A 19,529-nucleotide genomic window follows, 5' to 3' on the forward strand; every position below is an offset into this window, starting at 1 on the left:
AACCTCTCCTCCATCTTCCTTGCAAGCTCATCTAGCCTCCTTCCCCAGTCTTCCTTTTTTTTGAGCTCTGCCTCCCAGTCCTCCCTCCCAGATTCGTCCTTTGGGCCCTTTGTTCTCATCCCAGTTCTAGGTTGCCCCATTCCACCACAGAAGGAAGGGGGAGAGATGGTTAGGAGGAGGGGAATAGATGGTTAGGGGGAGTGGGGATGGATGGTTATGGGGAGGGGAAGGATGGTTATTGGAGGGGGAGAGGTGGTTGGGGGAGGGGTTTAGATGGTTTGGGGGAGGGGTTAGATGGTTTGGGGGAGGTGTGTGTGTGTGTGTGTGTGTGTGTACTCACCTATATGTACTCACCAATATATGGTTGCAGGGGTCGATTCATAGCTCCTGGCCCTGCCTCTTCACTGAGTGTTACTAGGTCCTCTCTATCCCTGCTCCATGAGCTTTATCATACCTCATTTTAAAGCTATGTATGTTTCCTGCCTCCACTACCTCACTTGCTAGGCTATTCCACTTCCTGATACTCTATGACTAACATCCCTTTGACTCATCTGGGTCTTCAACTTCCAATTGTGACTCCCTTGTTTCTGTGTCACCTCTCTGAAACATCCTGTGTCTGTCCACCTTGTCTATTTCACGCAGTATTTTGTATGTCGTCACTTAACCTTTCTTTATAGGACATTTCCCTTAGCTCTGTAACTAACCTTGTTGCAAACCTTTGCACTTTCTCTTTGCTTGATCAAGTGTGGGTTCCAAACAGGTGCTGCATACTCCAGTATGGGCCTGACGTACACGGTGTGCAGTGTCTTGAACGATTCCTTACTAAAGTATCGGAATGCTATTCTCAGGTTTGCCAGGCGCCCATGTGCTGCAGCAGTTATCTGGTTGATGTGTGCTTCCGGAGACGTGCTCGGTGTTAAACTCACCCCAAGATCTTTCTCCTTGAGCAAGGTTTACAGTATTTTGCCACCTAGCCTATACACCGTCTGTGGTCTTCTTTGCCCTTCCCCGATCTTCATGACTTTGCATTTGGCAGGGTTAAATTCGAGAAGCCAGTTGCTGGACTAGGTGTCCAGCCTGTCCAGGTCTCTTTGAAGTCCTACCTGATCCTCATCTGATCTAATTCTCATTAACTTCACATCATCTGCGAACAGGGACACTTCTGAATCCAACCCTTCCATCATATCATTCACATATACCAGAAATAGCACTGGTCATAGGACCGACCCCTGTGGGACCCCGCTCGTCACAGGTGCCCACCGTGATACCTCATCACGTACTATGACTTGTTGCCTCCCTGTCAGGTATTCTTTGATCCATTGCAGTGCCCGTCCTGTTATATGTGCCTGATCCTTATGCTTCTGCACTAATCTGCTGTGAGGAACTGTGTCGCTATGTCGATGGCCTTCTTGCAGTCCAAGAAGAGTGTGTGTTTACTCACCTAGTTTAGGTTGCAGGGGTCGAGTCCTAGCTCCTGGCCCCGTGTGTGTGTATGTGTGTGTGTGTATGTGTGTGTGTGTGTGTGTGTGTGTGTGTGTGTGTGTGTGTGTGTGTGTGTGTGTGTGTGTGTGTGTGTGTGAGTGTGTGTGTGTGTGTGTGTGTGACTTGTATCTTTTTCTTGTATTAGCGAAAAATTATAACAAGTGCCTTTTAGTTGTTGAGATGAGCGCAGCTTGTTATTATTATCGATAACTGGGAAAATAAATTGAGGGTTATGAGTTGTAAATATAGTTCTCCCCTGTAATTATAATAATAATCTTTCTATGTGGATTCAAGAAGATGGGGTATGGAGAGGAATTTATTAGAATTTTAGTGAAACTAATTGGGATTTTACTGAAAATAAAGGTATTGTGTGAATATTATAAAAGAAAATATAGAAGTGAAAAATTATGAATGAAAAAATTGTGTCTTGTTGATGGAGGATATGAGTGAAAAAAAAATGAAATGTTGTGAACATTATGAGTAAAAATCTTTATTACTGAAATCGAGAAAAAATTGCAACTTGTATCTTTTTGATAAACTGGAAAAGATTGGAGGGTGAACCAGCAATACCTGGGACCTGGAGGTTGTACAAAACATGGCGTAATACTTAGGGTAGTGATATATATGAGGTCGCCTGTGACGTCACACCCACCTGTGTTTGCTTGTTCAGACCTGATGAATGCCAGTGACGTCACACGACTTGCCCCATAGGAGGGATCTTTAATAATCTTTTCAATTAATTATTGAAAACGAGAAAATATTGTTTCGAATGAAAAATCTTTTTGATTAATTATTGAAGACGAGAAAATATTGCTTCTACCATTTTTGAATGCTTACCATTGATTGAAAAGTGTTTACCACAATGTTTGAGATGTTGCAATTAATTCATGGTAGAATGATACCACTTGTACTACCTCCTCTAAAAAAAGTTATCCTAGGTTATTGAGTGTCTATGCTTACCACTGAATGAAAGTGTGCACTATTTGTATGCTTACCATTTGCAACGAGTAGGTATTTACCACAGTGTTTGAGATACTGCAATTAATTCGAGGTAGAATGTCACCATTTGTATTATCTTCTCTAAAAAAATGTTATCCTAGATTATTATACTTACTATTGGATGAAAGTGTGTACCATTTGTATGCTTTCCACTTGTCCTGTAGGGGAAAGTGAAGGTGTTTACTTCTCGAGTGAGAAATTTTAAGGGGTAACTCAAAAAAAATTGGAAAAAAATCGAGGAAAATCTTGATCCAAGGAGATGGAGGGTGATTCAAAAAAATCTTTTCAAAAATTCGAAAATTTCAAAGGGTAACTCAAACATCATTTGTTGGTATGTGTACCTTGGAGTAAATCTTGATCCAAGGAGATGGAGCAGGGATGGAAGTGAGGGGAAACTTTTGTTTCTTCGATGGAGGTCATAATCAGAGGAATTGGAAATCCCCCAAAATTTTCGAAAAACCCTCAAAATTCGAAAAATCCCTAGAAAATTCGAAAAAATTTGGTAGCATTCTCGAAAAATAGTATATATCTGGCAACCCCATTGATCCTTAGAGGGTAGAGTCAAAGGAAGGAGCAAAAAAAATAAATTCGGGAAGTAAATGGAAATTTGGCAGCATTGTCGAAAAGTGGGTAAAGTTGGCAACACTGGAGAAACAAATTAAATTTTGCAACATTCCCGAAATCTGGCAACTTTCTCGAAAAGTGGGTAAAACTTGATCCTACTAATTGGAAATCCTGCCAAAATATTTGAAAACTCCTCAAAATTCGAAAAATTTTGGTAACATTCTCGAAAAAGCTCAATCTGGCAGCCCTGTAAAACTTTCATCCGAGGAGTTGTGGGCGACCCAGGAGTAAAAGGGTGTGGGGAGCGAGAGTCGGTAGTAAAGAAAAAATTACGAGAAAACTGTGGGGTCAAAAAAAGAGGGTGGGGGTGGTGAGGCTGGGATTGGTACACGGCAGCACAGGGCAGGGTGGCGTGCCGCAGGGCAGGGCAGGGCGGAGCGAGGCGGCGCAGGGTGGCTCGGGGTTGGAAGTATCATTAGCACCTAGGTGTGAAATTTCACACCTAGGTGTGAAGGGGGGTTGGGACCACCGTTATTTTGCACCGCTCTGGGATTTTACCAATATAAATTTGAAAAAATTTCATAAATGGATTAATGAAAATATCTATATTAAATGTTATATACGACATCTGAAGCACCCAGAACGATTATTATTATTATTATTATTGCGTTTTCAACACTGATGAGACACTTTTAGTGATTTTAATGTACCTACACGCCAGCACAGTAAGTTTATTTAGGTGCAGGTATATCCAAGTAGAGTTGTCACAGTATACATAAAATAAGCAATAACTTTAAAACACTTTAAAACACATAATCGAGAGACACGGAGCTCACAGAGAATGTAAAGAAACAAGAGTGGTGCACGGGTGCTGTAATTGTGAATCAGGAGCCGTATTAATGAATTTTTAAGTATAATTTGAAATGTCCATGTTGGTTTAGAAAATCGCTGTAAAGGAAGCAACATAAAGCAGGGCCCTCCTATACAAAGAACCTTATCCATGGTGGCAAAAGGGGGGGAATACACCAGAGTATAATTGTGCAAACCCTCTTATATGGGTATGAAGCATGGGTTTTAAACGATTGCAGTGAGGAAGAGGCCGAAGGCAGTGGACATGTTATGTCGGGAATATGTTATCCGAATATTATGCAGAGAATTCGTAGTTTGGAGAATAGAAAGAGATGACTAAAAGTATTATTATCCCTGAAGAGGGCTTTTTTTTTTGATGTGGTATGGATGTTTAGAGAGGATGGAGCCAAATAGGAAGACTTCAAGGGTGTAATAGAAGAAAGGAGTGTTAATCTGTAAGAAAGAGAAAGTTAGAGGGAGAGGGTAAAAAAGTATTTGTATGCGAGAGACTCGGACATCCAACAGACATGTACTAGCATGAAGATAGGAGTGGAGGGGGGAGAGATAAACGACTTTTATGACTTATGTAAATAAGGATTCAGGGAAATCCTATTGCCGGACATGAGTCTTGGAGAGGGGAAAGTATAACAGCTCCACTCTGCTTATAGGCCAAACTAACCCTTGTTTTTCCAGATTGTAAAAAGACTTCGTAAGTTCAACATAATTAGTTCAGATAAGTGGATGACATTTTTTGTCTTTGGCCGACGTACATACGTCGTGCCGAATAGGTAAAAACATGCGATTTTGGCTTAAATAGCAATGCTCTTCTTGCCGAATAAGGTAAGTGAAAATTTCTGTATGCAATAATTTCGCAAAAATCATTCTGTGTCTCTTTATTATAAACTTACCAAAAATGTATATAGTTGGATTAGGTAAATTAAATAGCGCTTGTTATAATACGGTTAGGTAAGTTTTCCAAGGTTCTTTTGGTGCAAAATTATTAATTTTTACATTAACATAAATGAAAAAATATAAGTATCTTTAAACGTATATGAGAAATTTTTTGAAAGGACTTAATTTTAAATGAGTTCTTCTATTTGACTAATTTTACTTATTCGGCACGACATATATATATATATATATATATATATATATATATATATATATATATATATATATATATATATATATATATATATATATATATATATATATATATATATATATATATATATATATATATATATATATATATATATATATATATATATATATATATATATATATATATATATATATATATATATATATATATATATATATATATATATATATATATATATATATATATATATCCATGGGGAAGCGGAACAGAATTCGTCCTCCGTAAGCCATGCGTGTCGTAAGAGGCGACTAAAATGCCGGGAGCAAGGGGCTAGTAACCCCTTCTCCCGTATAAATTACTAAATTTAAGAGAAACTTTCGTTTTTCTTTTTGGGCCACCCTGCCTTGGTGGGATACAGCCGGTGTGTTGAAAGAAAGATATATGTGTCGTGCCAAATAGGCAGGACTTGCGATCTTGGCTTAAATAGCAACGCTCATCTTGCCATATAGGACAAGTGAAAATTTGTGTATGCAATAATTTCACCAAAATCATTCTGAACCTAACGAAAAAAATATATTTCACTGTGTTTGTTTAGTATTAAATTATTGTAAACAAATCTAAAATATATTTAGTTGGGTTAGGCTAAAATAAATTGTTCTTGTTATAATAAGGTTAGGTAAGTTTTCTAAGATTCTTTTGGTGCAAAATTAAAAATTTTTACATTAACATTAATGAAAAAAAAAATTTTTAAACGTATAAGAGAAAATTTTAGAAAGGACTTAATTTTAAATGAGTTCTTGCTAATTGACCAGTTTTACATATTCGGCACGACATACATACATACACACACACACACACACACACACACATATATATATATATATATATATATATATATATATATATATATATATATATATATATATATATATATATATATATATATATATATATATATATATATATATATATATATACAAAATATCCACAGGGGGAGTTGAATGATAGCTCTAGGCCTTCCACCTGTGTTTGGTATTATTTGTCTGACCTCTCAATCCAGTGTTAGGTCACTTTCTCATATACGCTTTGGTCAAGACCATGTTCAAAAATCTTCTCTAATTCATAGGACTGGCACATTTTTCAGCAATGTTAACAAATTGTCTTTCACACTGGATGGTCTATGGTCTGTTGTACAAACTACGTAGAATTCCTTATTATTAATATTACCATGGGGAACGCTAAACCCGTGGAGATTATTCAGAGCCTGTGGAGAGGATATAGATCTCATTCAGGCTCAATTCAGGGAACCAGAGTACAGATTCAATTCCCTAGCTCAAGATCCCCCTCACCCGCATCAAGGAACCTCCCTTGAGTGGATAGAATTCTATAATCGTTCAACATTCTTTTCCGAGTGTTTGGTGTGGGTGGTGTGACTCCATGATTATTAGGGCTCTTGCTACACAAGTGGATTTTTCATAAAGTAGCACATTTCTGGATACTGGCCTCCAGAGAAAGGTAGCTGGTTTTTGCTACCCTCCCTAGCGGTAGCGGTTTGGATGCTGAATCACAGAGCTGTGCTGGGATCCCAGTTGATATTATATATATAATACATAAGCACTGACATGCGAGAGATAGTGAATGGGGCCCCAGTATCGATGGAACTTGCTGGGGCTAGAGAGGTATAGAGGTATAGTATTGGTATGAATGGGACATGACATAGTCCAGGCGACCTTACTCTGTGACATTTTGATAGGTTTGATTAAGAAGCTATAGCATAAAGAACACCATGCAATATAGCAAGAACAGAATACCAATAAATATATTAGAGAAATAGCATAAAACAGGCATTGATTTTTAATATAAAAACAGTACTAATGAGAGCATACTGTTATCTGATACTATTTTTTTATTCTTTTATTAAAACGCATCTACTGTCCTCTTATCAAGTAAATAATTCAGCCTTACCGATTTTTCTATGTTATAAATATAAGGAATGAAGATTCCAAAGTCCATGCTGAAGACAGCCGGGGAGAGGTAGAGTTGGATGTCTGGATAATATTCGTCACCATCTTTCGTTACCTTCAGCCAAGCACTGGCGTACTCACCCAGAGGCTTCGTCCAAGGGCCTGGTATGGATATGTAACACTAGATTATAATTCAGAACTAACATACAGTCACACCAGTTTCTTAAACATTCACATCACATAAAATACTTATAATTTCCTTTTGATTTCAATGCAAATTAATTTTTGTTAAAAACCAAGTAAAATAAAAAGATCGACTTCAAATATTCCAAATAGCTTCTTCATTTTTCAAAACTTGTTTTCAAAACACCTGATTATGTTTTATATTCATGCAAGAACTAATCCATTAGTTCCTGTACAAAACGAGTGCAATGGGGGAAAGTAAATTAAGTTTGATCATTGAACAAAAATGTGGGTAACATCACTTTCTTAGATCAAAAACTCTTCACGAACATCACGAACTTTCCTTGATGGGTAAAAACACTTTATAATTATTTGTAACCAAGGTTGGACTTTCACATGAGACATTTATCCAACACCATAATTTAATGTGTAAAATCCATAGGATTTATAGTATAAAAGTCATAAATCTTACATTATTTGATCTGATGCCTGATATTTACCTTTAAGAGACACCACACACACAGACTGGACAAAAGGTCGTGAAAATATATTGACTCTGACTCGAAAAAAATTGTAATGTAACAACAAGATTGCAAACAACTTAGGAAACAAATGGGATTCAAACAAATGGCAAACCAGTCCTAAAATTAATAGACCAGTGCTCTTTCCACTCGAACTAAAAATATATCTCTCTGGTATTGAAATACAGACTATACTGTATTCCATTTATGTACAACCTGTCATACACTGCAACATCATGGAATCTTCACTACTACTAATCCGTCCCTCGGGCATGACCTACTTCCTCTGGGAAATCCCGCCTACCAGTGACAATGCCCTCATCTGCTATCCGTCCCTTTCCACCTGACGCCAGTAGGTGGAAAGGGACTGATTACCTCATTTTTTGTATATAGTTCTTCTGTCTTCTAATTATATCCTTGAATTTGTATTGATAAAGCCACTGGGTGGCGCAAACGTCTACATTAAAGATACCCAGATGTTGAGCATGTGTCTAATTTTCATCATACATACATATAATTATTTTTTTCATTGTATATATACTTACAGCTTATTTATTCCTTAATTTGGGTATTATGGCATTGTTGTCTGGTCGTGGAAAGGTTACATGCAGCCTTAATGACTCTAGTACAGAAAAAGAGCTTTAAACTTCATTAATAAACCATCCAACATAAATGTGTTAGCTAATAAGCAGACTTGGAGTAATTGTAACCGAAACTGAATGTAGTTACTTAACATTTTTAGCAATTTTAATCGTCTGAACTCCGAAATTAAAATGAAACTGGCAGTGTAGCAAATCTACTTGGTAAGTCCCATTTAAATTCAACCTCTGTCCTTCATAACAAGTGGTCAGGCAAATTAAGTTGTCGAGGATGTTCTAAGTACCAAGATACCGTTAAGTTGCAGCGTCTGACAGTGTGAATATGATAATGGTATACAATACTGTCAAGTTGATAGGTAAGACGCATGTGCAACTGTGAGGTATCTTTATTCCGAAAGTATCGCCTACACAGAAAGATTCCTCACTCGACAACATAAGCAGCAGAAGCAGCAGAATAAAAAAAATAAAAAAAGGCACATTACAGTGACTTGAACAATACAGAAATAACCCGCAAATAAGAGAAAGAACCTTATGATAATATTTCGGTCCGACGTGGACCATTAATTAGTGACAAGCAGAAGCACGAAGATTGGGAGCCAGTATATATAGGAGACGGGGCGGGGATGAGAAAAAGAAGAAATAATAAAATGAAGGAAGTAGTGATATTAGTGGTAAAGGAAACAGTAGTAATAGTAGTAATTATAGTTGTAGCAGGTAGGGGTAGTGACAGAAGAGTTAGAGAGTGAAGTGTAGAGGCAAAAAGTAGTAGTACTATCATTAGTAGTAGAAGTAGTAACAGAAGTAGTAGTAGTAGTAGTATTAGTATTAGTAGTAGTAGTAGTAGTAGTAGTAGTAGTAGTAGTAGTAGTAGTAGTAGTAGTAGTAGTGGTAGTAGTAGTAGTACTAGTAGTAGAAGTAGTCGTAGTAGTAGTAGAGGAAGTCTAAGGACAGGACAGCTAATGACCCACGAGGGTGGGACAAAAGACACAGGAGGTAAAAACTCATTGGACAAAATATAAGAAAGGAGTAAAAGTAAGGATAGGAAAAGATAAAGATCAGGTTAAGTGTTCTGAAGCTTGGAGCATTTGACAATGTAATAGGAAATGAGAGCTTCTACAGAGACAAAGCCAGGATTAATATTCATTTTAGGAAAACTGTATATAAGGGATGCCCAACAAGGCAGGCAGAAGGCAGAGGGCCTGTCAATAGGTTGAAAGTGATCTCTAACATGACAGAAAAGAGCATTATTGGGTCGGACAGGTCTAACATCTTCTGTGTTCTTGAAATCTGTCAGAAAGAGAGTAGTCAGTTCTGAAAAGTTTTGGAGAGGACAAGAAGAGCAGGAAATGGAGTAGACTCCATAAGCATCAGTGGCAGGATGTGAGGTACGAACTTGATTACTACGAAGGATTTTAGTCTTGCGAAAAGTAAGTTTGATGTCTAAATAACGGAAAGAGTTGAGATTTGAGAGACTGGAAGTATAAGGAAGGCAGAGAATAGGATATTTTACAGGAGTAGAGAGTTTGTGAGAGAAGAAAGTCCATTTAGAACGTGAGAAGGCAGAGTTTATGAAATCTGAAGAGTAGCGAAGGTGAGAGAACGATATGCGAAGATTGGAAATTTCCGAGTCAAGGAAAAAGAGTTCCTATACTCTCTCTGCTGGGCAGAAGTGACATCTGGCAACTGAGACGTAGTAAACAGAGGAGTAAAGACTATTTTCATGAATGAATTAACCCAGTTTGCAACGACGATGGTGACTGGCTGATGAAATTAATTGCCGGCACTTACTTTCTATGTATCTATATAAAGGAAGATTTATGAATACAGAAATGAATTAATTATCTTTCAGATATAATACCCAATATTATATAAAAGAAAAATTATTTCAATAGGTGACCGAATATATTGAAAAGGAAGTGTTATGATGGCAGATCCATAATCATTATACATCAGTCACATCTACTCAGGCGAAGCAAAATTTTGATGGCGAGTTAATTGACTGTGTTACAGAATGTTTTACATAATATTGGTAATTTGTATAAAATATAAATTAAAATAATATTCTACTAATCAAAGTGTGTGACTTTTTATACTATTATTTAACACATAAATAATGATATTCGCCCATTGTGACACACATGCACAGAGAAAGAAATAATTTAGTCGCTCTGACACTTAATTTTAAGAAAAAGTCGACTTTTTAGCACTTAACTGGCAGTGTTTGTTGGTGCGCAAACATAAATTTCCGATTTGAATAGTAATAGTAATAGTAATAAGCCAAAATCAATGGTATACCTGGAGAGGGTCAGTGAATATTATATATATCTTCTATAAGCAAATGCAAAGTATATTAGTGCCCGTTTAAGTTTCTTTCTGCAAAGTATTTTACTTGAAATTATGAACTGCCCAACTGCCCATCTGAGCAGTGACCCTTGTGGCGCTTACCACAGCGTCTGTGTGTGTGTGTGTGTGTGTCGTTCTCTCTCTCCCTTGTGGCGCTTACCACAGCGTCTGTGTGTGTGTGTCGTTCTCTCTCTCCCTTGTGGCGCTTACCACAGCGTCTGTGTCGTTCTCTCTCTCCCCTGTGGCGCTGACCACAGCGTCTTTGTGTGTGTGTCGTTCTCTCTCTCCCTTGTGGCGCTTACCACAGCGTCTGTGTGTGTGTGTCGTTCTCTCTCTCCCTTGTGGCGCTTACCACAGCGTCTGTGTGTGTGTGTCGTTCTCTCTCTCCCTTGTGGCGCTTACCACAGCGTCTGTGTGTGTCGTTCTCTCTCTCCCTTGTGGCGCTTACCACAGCGTCTGTGTGTGTGTGTCGTTCTCTCTCTCCCTTGTGGCGCTTACCACAGCGTCTGTGTGTGTGTGTGTCATTCTCTCTCTCCCTTGTGGTGCTTGCCACAGCGTCTGTGTGTGTGTGTCATTCTCTCTCTCTTTCTCTGTGCATGTGTGCCTCTTCAAGGGAGGTTCCTCGACGCTAGTGAGGAGCTCTTGATCTTAGGAATTGGATCTGTGATTCAGTTCCGTGAATTGAGCTAGAATGTTTTCCATCCCCTCCCCCCCCCCACAAGCGCTATCTAATCCTTACGGGTTTAGCGCTCCACCATAATAATAATAATAATAATAATAATAAAAATAATAATAATGTGTATATGTGTCGCTGGTTTCATTATAATGTGACAGAACGGATGAATGTTATTATTTTCCATTAAATAACAGCATAAAAAGTAGTACACCTTGATAAGTGGAATATTATTTTAATTTATATTTTGTACAAATTACCAATATTCTGTAAAACATTTTGTAACACATTCACCCAACTCGTCCAGTAAAATTAATCTTCGCCTGGGTAGATGTGGCTGATATGTAATGATTACGGATCTTCCTTTTGGTCACCTTTTAAAATAAATTTTGTTTTTACAGTATTGGATATGTCTGAAAGATAATTAATCCCTGTATTCATAAATCTTCTTTTACATAGATACACTGGCAGTTATTTTTGTCAACCAGTCACCATCGTCGTCACATGCTGGGTTAATTCATACTTGAAAATAGTCTTTACTCCTCTGTTTACTACGTCAGAGTTGCCAGCTATCTCTTCTGCCCAGCAGAGAGAGAGAGAGAGAGAGAGAGAGAGAGAGAGAGAGAGAGAGAGAGAGAGAGAGAGAGAGAGAGAGAGAGAGAGAGAGTATAGGAACTTTTTTCCACAATTGTACATGTTTCAAAAAAATAAAAAAATAATTCTTAAATTTGATATAAAATTTACCTAGATCCTAGATATCCAATATATATTTAATTGAGCCTGATTATTCAGAGTTTATATACGTGCACTGTCTCCGCTATATTTCTACCACTCAACAATTATTTTAGCTGAAACTGTAAGTAAAATTTTATGTTTACTGTCCACATTAACACTTATATTTTAATATAAATAGTTATGTTACTTAAAAATATTCATTACTTTTTATAATTTTATCTTCAAAAATCATTCAAATAATCTCACTTCAACTGTTTTAAACTGTTAAGTTTATTTAAAAAAAAAAATTAGCTGCTTGGTTTTGTTTACTAATCATGAGACTTTATGACACCTGAAACCCATTTAGGGAAAACTTGGGAATGTCGGATGATCTTAAGTAATTGATCACTCGTTACGAAAAATTTAAATAAACTCTTATTTTTGGTGATATAGCAATATCCCTGGTATTATTATTAAAATGGGGAAGCGCTAAACCCGTAGGATTACACAGCGCATTGGGGGTGTTGGAAGGTATTTAGGCTCAATTCAGGGAACTGGAGCACAGATCCAATTCCCTAGATCAAGAGCCCCTTACCAGCATCAAGGAACCTCCCTTGAGGGGAATCCCCCCGGTAGAGGTTATTATTATTAAAGATTAGCCGGTATTCTCCCGGCCCGGGCCTTTTCCAAGTGGTGGCCCGGCCTTGGCTCCCTCTTTAGGGAGTGTCTGAGACCTAAGTCTCCCATGGGAGGAGGCACAAGTACCTCCTCATCTTTTGGACCAACTGTCCCCAGGCCTAGCCACAAGCTAGGCCTCTCTGGTCTGCCATCCCCGCCCCAAGGGAGCAAATGGGAATGACAGTCTTATGAGCTAAAGGCTCGGGCTCAGGCACCTACCCTACCCTAGAAGGGTTAGGCATGGTGTCGATGCCCGGTAGAGGTCATCACACGGATCATCATATTTGAGAAGACACACAAAAAAAAATTCCTCCACACTTACAATACTTTTCAAGGAACTAACCCTCGTTAGATTCCATCACAGAGCACACTAAATAATTAAAATATCACTTTACATTTTCTTCCATGAAGAATTTAATAGCATTTATGAATAATTTTTCCTTAAATTTATATTTTATGGAAGCAGCCTTCCAGTTGAGGTACTAACCTTTCCTGTGGTGGATGTACTGGGAAAAAGCAGAGAAGGAGAAAGAGTTTACCAAGCTGCTTGTGCTGCCTTGTGTGGTCCAGGCCAGGCCATACACACCCACGTGGTCCTGGAGGTTCTGACCAACACCTGGTACCTCGGCAACCACCTTTATCTAAAACACATATCATCTATAATTTTCAAATGATTCATACAGTTATGGACTAGTGTCAACATTAATAGGACTTTATTATAAGTAGAGTGGTGAAATTATGAAAGTATTATGAACAAAATTACACATATTAGATAATTGGACACATGTGTAACTACTAAGATATTTACTGCAGCAACTTATCACTCATCGGGAGCTCTGTCAAGACAATAAATACAATGTATGGACACAGAAGGTAAATGAAAGATGAGGTGGTATCTGGAAGGCTAGGCATTCTAGTAGTTCTGCTATTAGTAGTTGTAATAGTAGTAGTAGTAATAGTAGTGGTAGTTGTAGTAGTAGTAGTAGTAGTAGTAGTAGTAATAGTAGTAACAGTGGTAGTTGTAGTAGTTGTATATGTAGCAATACTAGAAGTACTACTTGCAGTAGTAGCAATAATCTCGGTGTATGATGGTTTCAAGTGAGGGAGGAGCTAGAGAACTGTATTTGAGAAGTTTTAGGGTCACCTTTTCTGCTACTTATCTGTGTGCTGTGTTAGTGAAGACAATGTGAACTACTGTTCGCTTAAATCATACCTGCATATGTTGACATGTATGGTCTGGATATGTCTCTTATTCATGCGTAAGCTTTCACAAGGTCACTAATGCTCAAGAGCTAAGGGTTACACTGGTTCATGTCTTATTCACGTTTACTTCAACAATCACAAACAACTTTAATTCATATTTTCCTTTGTGGAGATTTAAAGGGGTTAGATCTTCGGTTCTTAAGTATAAATTTTGTAACTAGTAACTGATGTATTTTTAGATTATTTATTCTAATATTACTGAAACCATAATATCATTTTTATTCTATTTTTTTTCTTTTTGTATTTTCCTAAATACTGCGCTATTTTCTAATATAACAGTTGAAGGTAATATTTTCTATTACATCACTTGAAGGTAATGTGTTAATTTACTGCTGTTGTAGCCACACGTTAATATTTGTTTAACCTTCTAGTAAAATATATTTCTAATTCTAATGTATATCTAATTCAATGCACGCGAAAGGAATAGGACAGGATGATACTAAAACTCTAAGGCTGTGACCTGAAAGCGCTTCAAACACAATCGTAATAGTTTGTCAGTGTAATAAAACTACTGCTTTTAAGACTTACATTATGGTCACTAAGATGAGTGCTCGCTCCGATGCCCGACAACATAAGCAGCTTCGGCGAGGCCAGCGAGCCAGCTGAAACAATTACTTCCCGTTCCGCACGAGCTACCAGTACCTGTAACAAATACAACTTTAAAAGTATTCTATATAGTCTATAAAATCCCATTATTACGAACACAAGTTTAATCTAGTGGCCTACACACCTGGTTACAACAGGATAATCAAGGTAGAAATGAGGAATGTGAAAAATAAAACGGAGAGAGTAAATACTTATATTTACAACACCAAACGGCAAGCATTAATATGTACAATATATACAGAGGATATGTACAGCAAGGTAATTCAGGCAAGAAACACGGTGAGTATTGTCTTCGACCAGACTTGGAGGTAAGTCTGCCAATGCCGATTCACAAGTGTCCCACATTGCTTCACAACTTTGGCAGACTTCCTTGTCACTGACTGATTATACCAGGGTGCTAGCATAAAGAGGGGGGGGGGGATGTCTTTTCATTATACCCTTAGCATCTGGTTTGCTGGTCAGAAGAGCACGCTTATGTGGGTGTGTGACACACGCCATATATAATGTAACATACTCTTAGCATGCCACACACATTTTAATGATTTATGTCAGAACAAGTTGTAATCAGGGGTCACCTATGTTAGATGAAGTCATGATAGTTACATATGTCTGAATAGATTATAAATACCATAAACTGCGTCTGAAGAGATCATAAGCATGGTTAACTAGGTTTGAAGAAGTCATCAGCATAATCAGCTATGTAAGAACGAGTCATAAGTATGATAAACTATGTCTGAAGAGAATATAAATATGGTCATATATGTCTTCGGAATGAACATCTATGATTGAAGATATTTCATAAGTACAGTCAACTATGTCTGAAGAAGTCATTAGTATGGAAGATATCGGCATTAAGTCAAACTCAAGTTTTAAACAGCATACACACACAAAAAAAAACTTATTCGAACAAATAAACTACTAAACATACTTGCCACGCAGACATTCCTCTATTCATTATATCTCCAATACCCTAAAGTGCAATGCAGACCCGCTCACCCCATCGTCCGCCTATGTGCAGCCACTATTATTAAATTATATAATCTCACATCGCATTATAACAGTAATGTCGCCTCAAAATAACCCGTCACAGGCTGACCATCGGTTCCACCCAAAATATGGTGATTAATTGTCAATAATCTGTTTACAGATCTCCAAGGATCGATTTAGTGTGTGTGACGGCTGGCAAGGTATGTGTGCAGTGTGTACCTGACCCTCTGCTGAGAAGGATTATGCTTTGTGTGGAAAATACTGTATATATTTTCCAGAAATACAGTAGTTATATGTAAATAGATGGCCATACTGTATTTAATAATATTTATGCCATAAAAAATGGGAAATTTTCTGCACCTGCGCCTGCGCAGACGGACAGGCCATTGTTTTGTTTTGAATTGAGAGTAACAGACATTTGTTAATAATGTGAAGAATTTTCGTGCTCTAGAGGTAAAATTAGGTTGACACCTCTCAAATAAGAGGCGAAATTGTTGGATGTGCATTCCTGCATAATTTGAGTATCAGGCGACAGGACAGGACAACTCCAGGAACCTCAGATAAGCTGTCTAATTTATGTTTAAATTCTGGCCAGTAAATTTTTCATAAATGTAGGCAAAAGGGGGGGTCCTGTACATGACACATTAATCTCCAGTCATATTGGTGAGTGTTATGAATAAGATATATTCTCCGTCTGTTATATAAATGTATATATATATATATATATATATATATATATATATATATATATATATATATATATATCTTTCTTTCTTTCTTTCAACACATCGGCCATATCCCACCAAGGCAGGGTGGCCCAAAAGGAGAAACGAAAGTTTCTCCTTTTACATTTAGTAATATATACAGGAGAAGGGGTTACTAGCCCCTTGCTCCTGGCATTTTAGTCGCCTCTTACAACACGCATGGCTTACGGAGGAAGAATTCTGATCCACTTCCCCATGGAGATATATATATATATATATATAATCATTTATTAATTTTAATATACAGTCCACAAATTTATATATTTACCAACATTCCTGGTGATGTATATTTCATTTATAATTAATAGGTCTAGTGCAACTTGTGGATATGACAGTTGTAGGTTTCGAAGGGGGACATTTTTTGTGACCTAGGTGTCCCAAATTCCTACTTGTCTATGTAACTCTGATAAATAATAATTATCTTTGTTATCATTTACTGTTATGTACATAATGATTTACATTCAGATGAATGCAATTTTCCACATTTAATTTGCCCCGTTTGTCCTTCTTGAACCGGAGGTAATTAGTGAAGTTATTAATTAGTTAATTACTTAATAATTATATGTGAAATGACAGGAGGTGGATGTTAAGTTCACAAATTTACTTAATGTGTAGTGGATTATAATTATTACAATATTAATTTGATAGACAATTCTGGCCAAGATTTATATCAGTGTATGTGTAATTGATAAGACAAGTGTGGCTAAAGATTATTTTGTGTATAATATTAATTTTGCTATGCCAAATTCTGGCAAGGATTTATGTTAATTTTTATAATATTAATTTTGATAAGCCGAGTCTGGCTAAAGGTTTGTATTAATGTACATTTGAAGTTTATATTATTTTCTTACATGTAATTGCAGAGCTCAAGTAGCTGGGATTTATTCAAAGGTAAGTTGTACTATTTACCTTTATAAAGTGCATAATTTAGTACATAATCAGTGTTGTAAGTTGTAATTAGTGTTATTAATTAAGTTGAATTTAATACATTGCATCATGGCTGAAAATGAGGAAATTAATATAGAAGACAAACATATGGAATATAGAGCAAAAAAAGCATCACTGCAAGCTAGACAAGGGCATGTAACAAAAGCATACAATAAATGTTTGGAATTAGTGAATCAAGAAACTGTGAATACTGATGATTTAAAATTGTATTTAGATGCTTTAGAGAGTAGATATGATTCACACAAATTATATTACAACAAATATGAAGGAGATTTGTTAGTAAACTGTGTACATGAGACTGAAGTAGATCTCATGATTAATCAGTATTATGAATTAGAAGAAAAGATTCTTTCTTGTAAAAGTCAGGCCTTGAATAAATTAAAATGTGTAAACCAGACAGTTAATCAGTCTGCTCCAACAAATAATATGTCTTTGCCCAAACTCCCAGAATTATGTTTACCTGTATTTAATCCTGGTGAAAATTGGGAGGAATTTTGGTCAAATTATAGAAGTGACCTAGCCTGTGTAACTAAATTATTTTACCTCAAAGGACAGGTAAGAGGAGATGCTCACATACTCATACAAGCCTTTCCCAATGTAGATGATTCTTACAAAGAAGCAGTTGACTTGTTGAAGGTCACTTATGGTAATATAGAACAAAGTAGGTTGGATCTAGTGAATATCATTGTTAATTTAAAATCTCCAGATCACACTTACTAAGGTTTACAGCAGTTTAGAGTTAAACTGGAGAGCACTCTCAAAACTTTAAGTAATAAATATAATCTGAAGGAATCAGACTGGTTATTGAGTGCCATGGTACAGAATAAATTAAGCTGTAAAACACTTGAATGGGTCTCGAACAAATATCACAAGGGTTATTTTGGTCTGGAGGAAATAAGACTAGGTCTACAAGAATTAATTGTTCAGTTGCAGACCAGCCAACTAACTCATTTTAAAGATGCAACACATAATAACTCTGAGGTATCTGTCAAGTTTCACAAAGGGATAAATTATCCTAATGGTAATAATCAAATTTCATTTCCTAAAAAGAGTTGCATAGATGCATATCAATTAGCAGGAATCAGAAATAATGATTCTCCACAAGGTAAGAAGAATAAGTACCCTCCTAAGAGTAGCCCAGTTACTAAGAAACCAGTCAAAGAAAAGAGAGATTGTTTTTCTGCAAGGATTCTCATTTTTCTAAGAATTGCAATGCATACAATTCATGGAATGATAAAGTTGAAAGATTGGAGGAACTTGACAGATGTATCAGGTGTTTGGGTAATCACAATGTAAAGGATTGTTATGCAAAATTAAACTTCTGTTATCAATGTCACAAAGGAAGACACCATATAGTCATGTGTAAAGGTCTATATGATAATGTTGATAATAATGATAATGTTGACAATCCTGACACAACAGTAGCTAATGTAAAAATTGCTGCTAATGTTAATAATGATGGTTTTGCTGAAGTAGCCTTACCTGTGTTACAGGTAAAAATTGATGATAAAAGGCATAAATCAAAAAATGTAACTGCATTATTGGACCAGGGATCCCAGCGTACTTTCATAAAACGTAAATATCTTGATGGAATGAAAGTACAGATGGGAGATCCCACAACTTTAAAATTATCTGGTTTTCTCTCGGATAAAAGGGCTCAATTATATGACACTGTTTATGTAACTGTCAGGTTGGGCAATGAGAAAAAACGTGTTAATGCAGTAATTGTAGATAGACTTCAAGAGAAAATATCTACAGTAGGGCTTAGTAAAGCTACAGAAAGACTCTCACATAATGTAAATTTAGCACCTTCTGGTGTAAGTGATGATTCTGTAGGCCCAATAAATATTTTGATAGGTAGTGTCTATTATGCCTCCTTTGTAAAGGGTATGGTAAAGAAATGTGGTGTCACCCTTTTGAAGACTGCAGGAGGCCATATAATGTATGGTAGGATTCCTCGTAATAATAATTATGACTAGAGGAAACTACAAATACGATAACTGTGTGTCTTACTCATGAAATCGTGCCCCAGTATAATTCTTCCATAGAGGATGGTGTTGAGCCAGTGCATAAATTGTGGGAATTAGATAGCATTGGAATAAATGTAAATGAAGAAAGTCCAGACGATTCTTTTACTCAGGAGCAATACCTGAGAGATGTAAAATTTGAATCTGGACAGTACTGGGTACGACTTCCGTGGAGACTGAACCATCCAGAATTGCCCACTAATTACAGAATGGCATATGGACAGTTAAAGGCTCAGCTCCGCGAACTGAGTAAGACACCA

At 36.8% G+C, this 19,529-nt stretch overlaps 1 protein-coding gene across 1 annotated transcript in view; it reads right to left on the minus strand.

The window, feature by feature from the left end:
* LOC128684336 (glucose dehydrogenase [FAD, quinone]-like) overlaps positions 1-19,529 on the minus strand; it is a 206,842-nt gene that overhangs the window by 137,673 nt on the left and 49,640 nt on the right. The window contains exons 7-9 of the mRNA XM_070098289.1: positions 14,466-14,579; positions 13,162-13,315; positions 6,965-7,125 (exon numbers count right to left, since the gene is read on the minus strand). Of these exons, the coding sequence (XP_069954390.1) occupies positions 6,965-7,125; positions 13,162-13,315; positions 14,466-14,579 (429 nt within the window). The remainder of the gene's footprint in view (positions 1-6,964; positions 7,126-13,161; positions 13,316-14,465; positions 14,580-19,529) is intronic.

The sequence above is a fragment of the Cherax quadricarinatus genome, chromosome 4 (assembly GCF_038502225.1).
Source record: "Cherax quadricarinatus isolate ZL_2023a chromosome 4, ASM3850222v1, whole genome shotgun sequence".
Lineage (NCBI taxonomy): Eukaryota > Metazoa > Arthropoda > Malacostraca > Decapoda > Parastacidae > Cherax > Cherax quadricarinatus.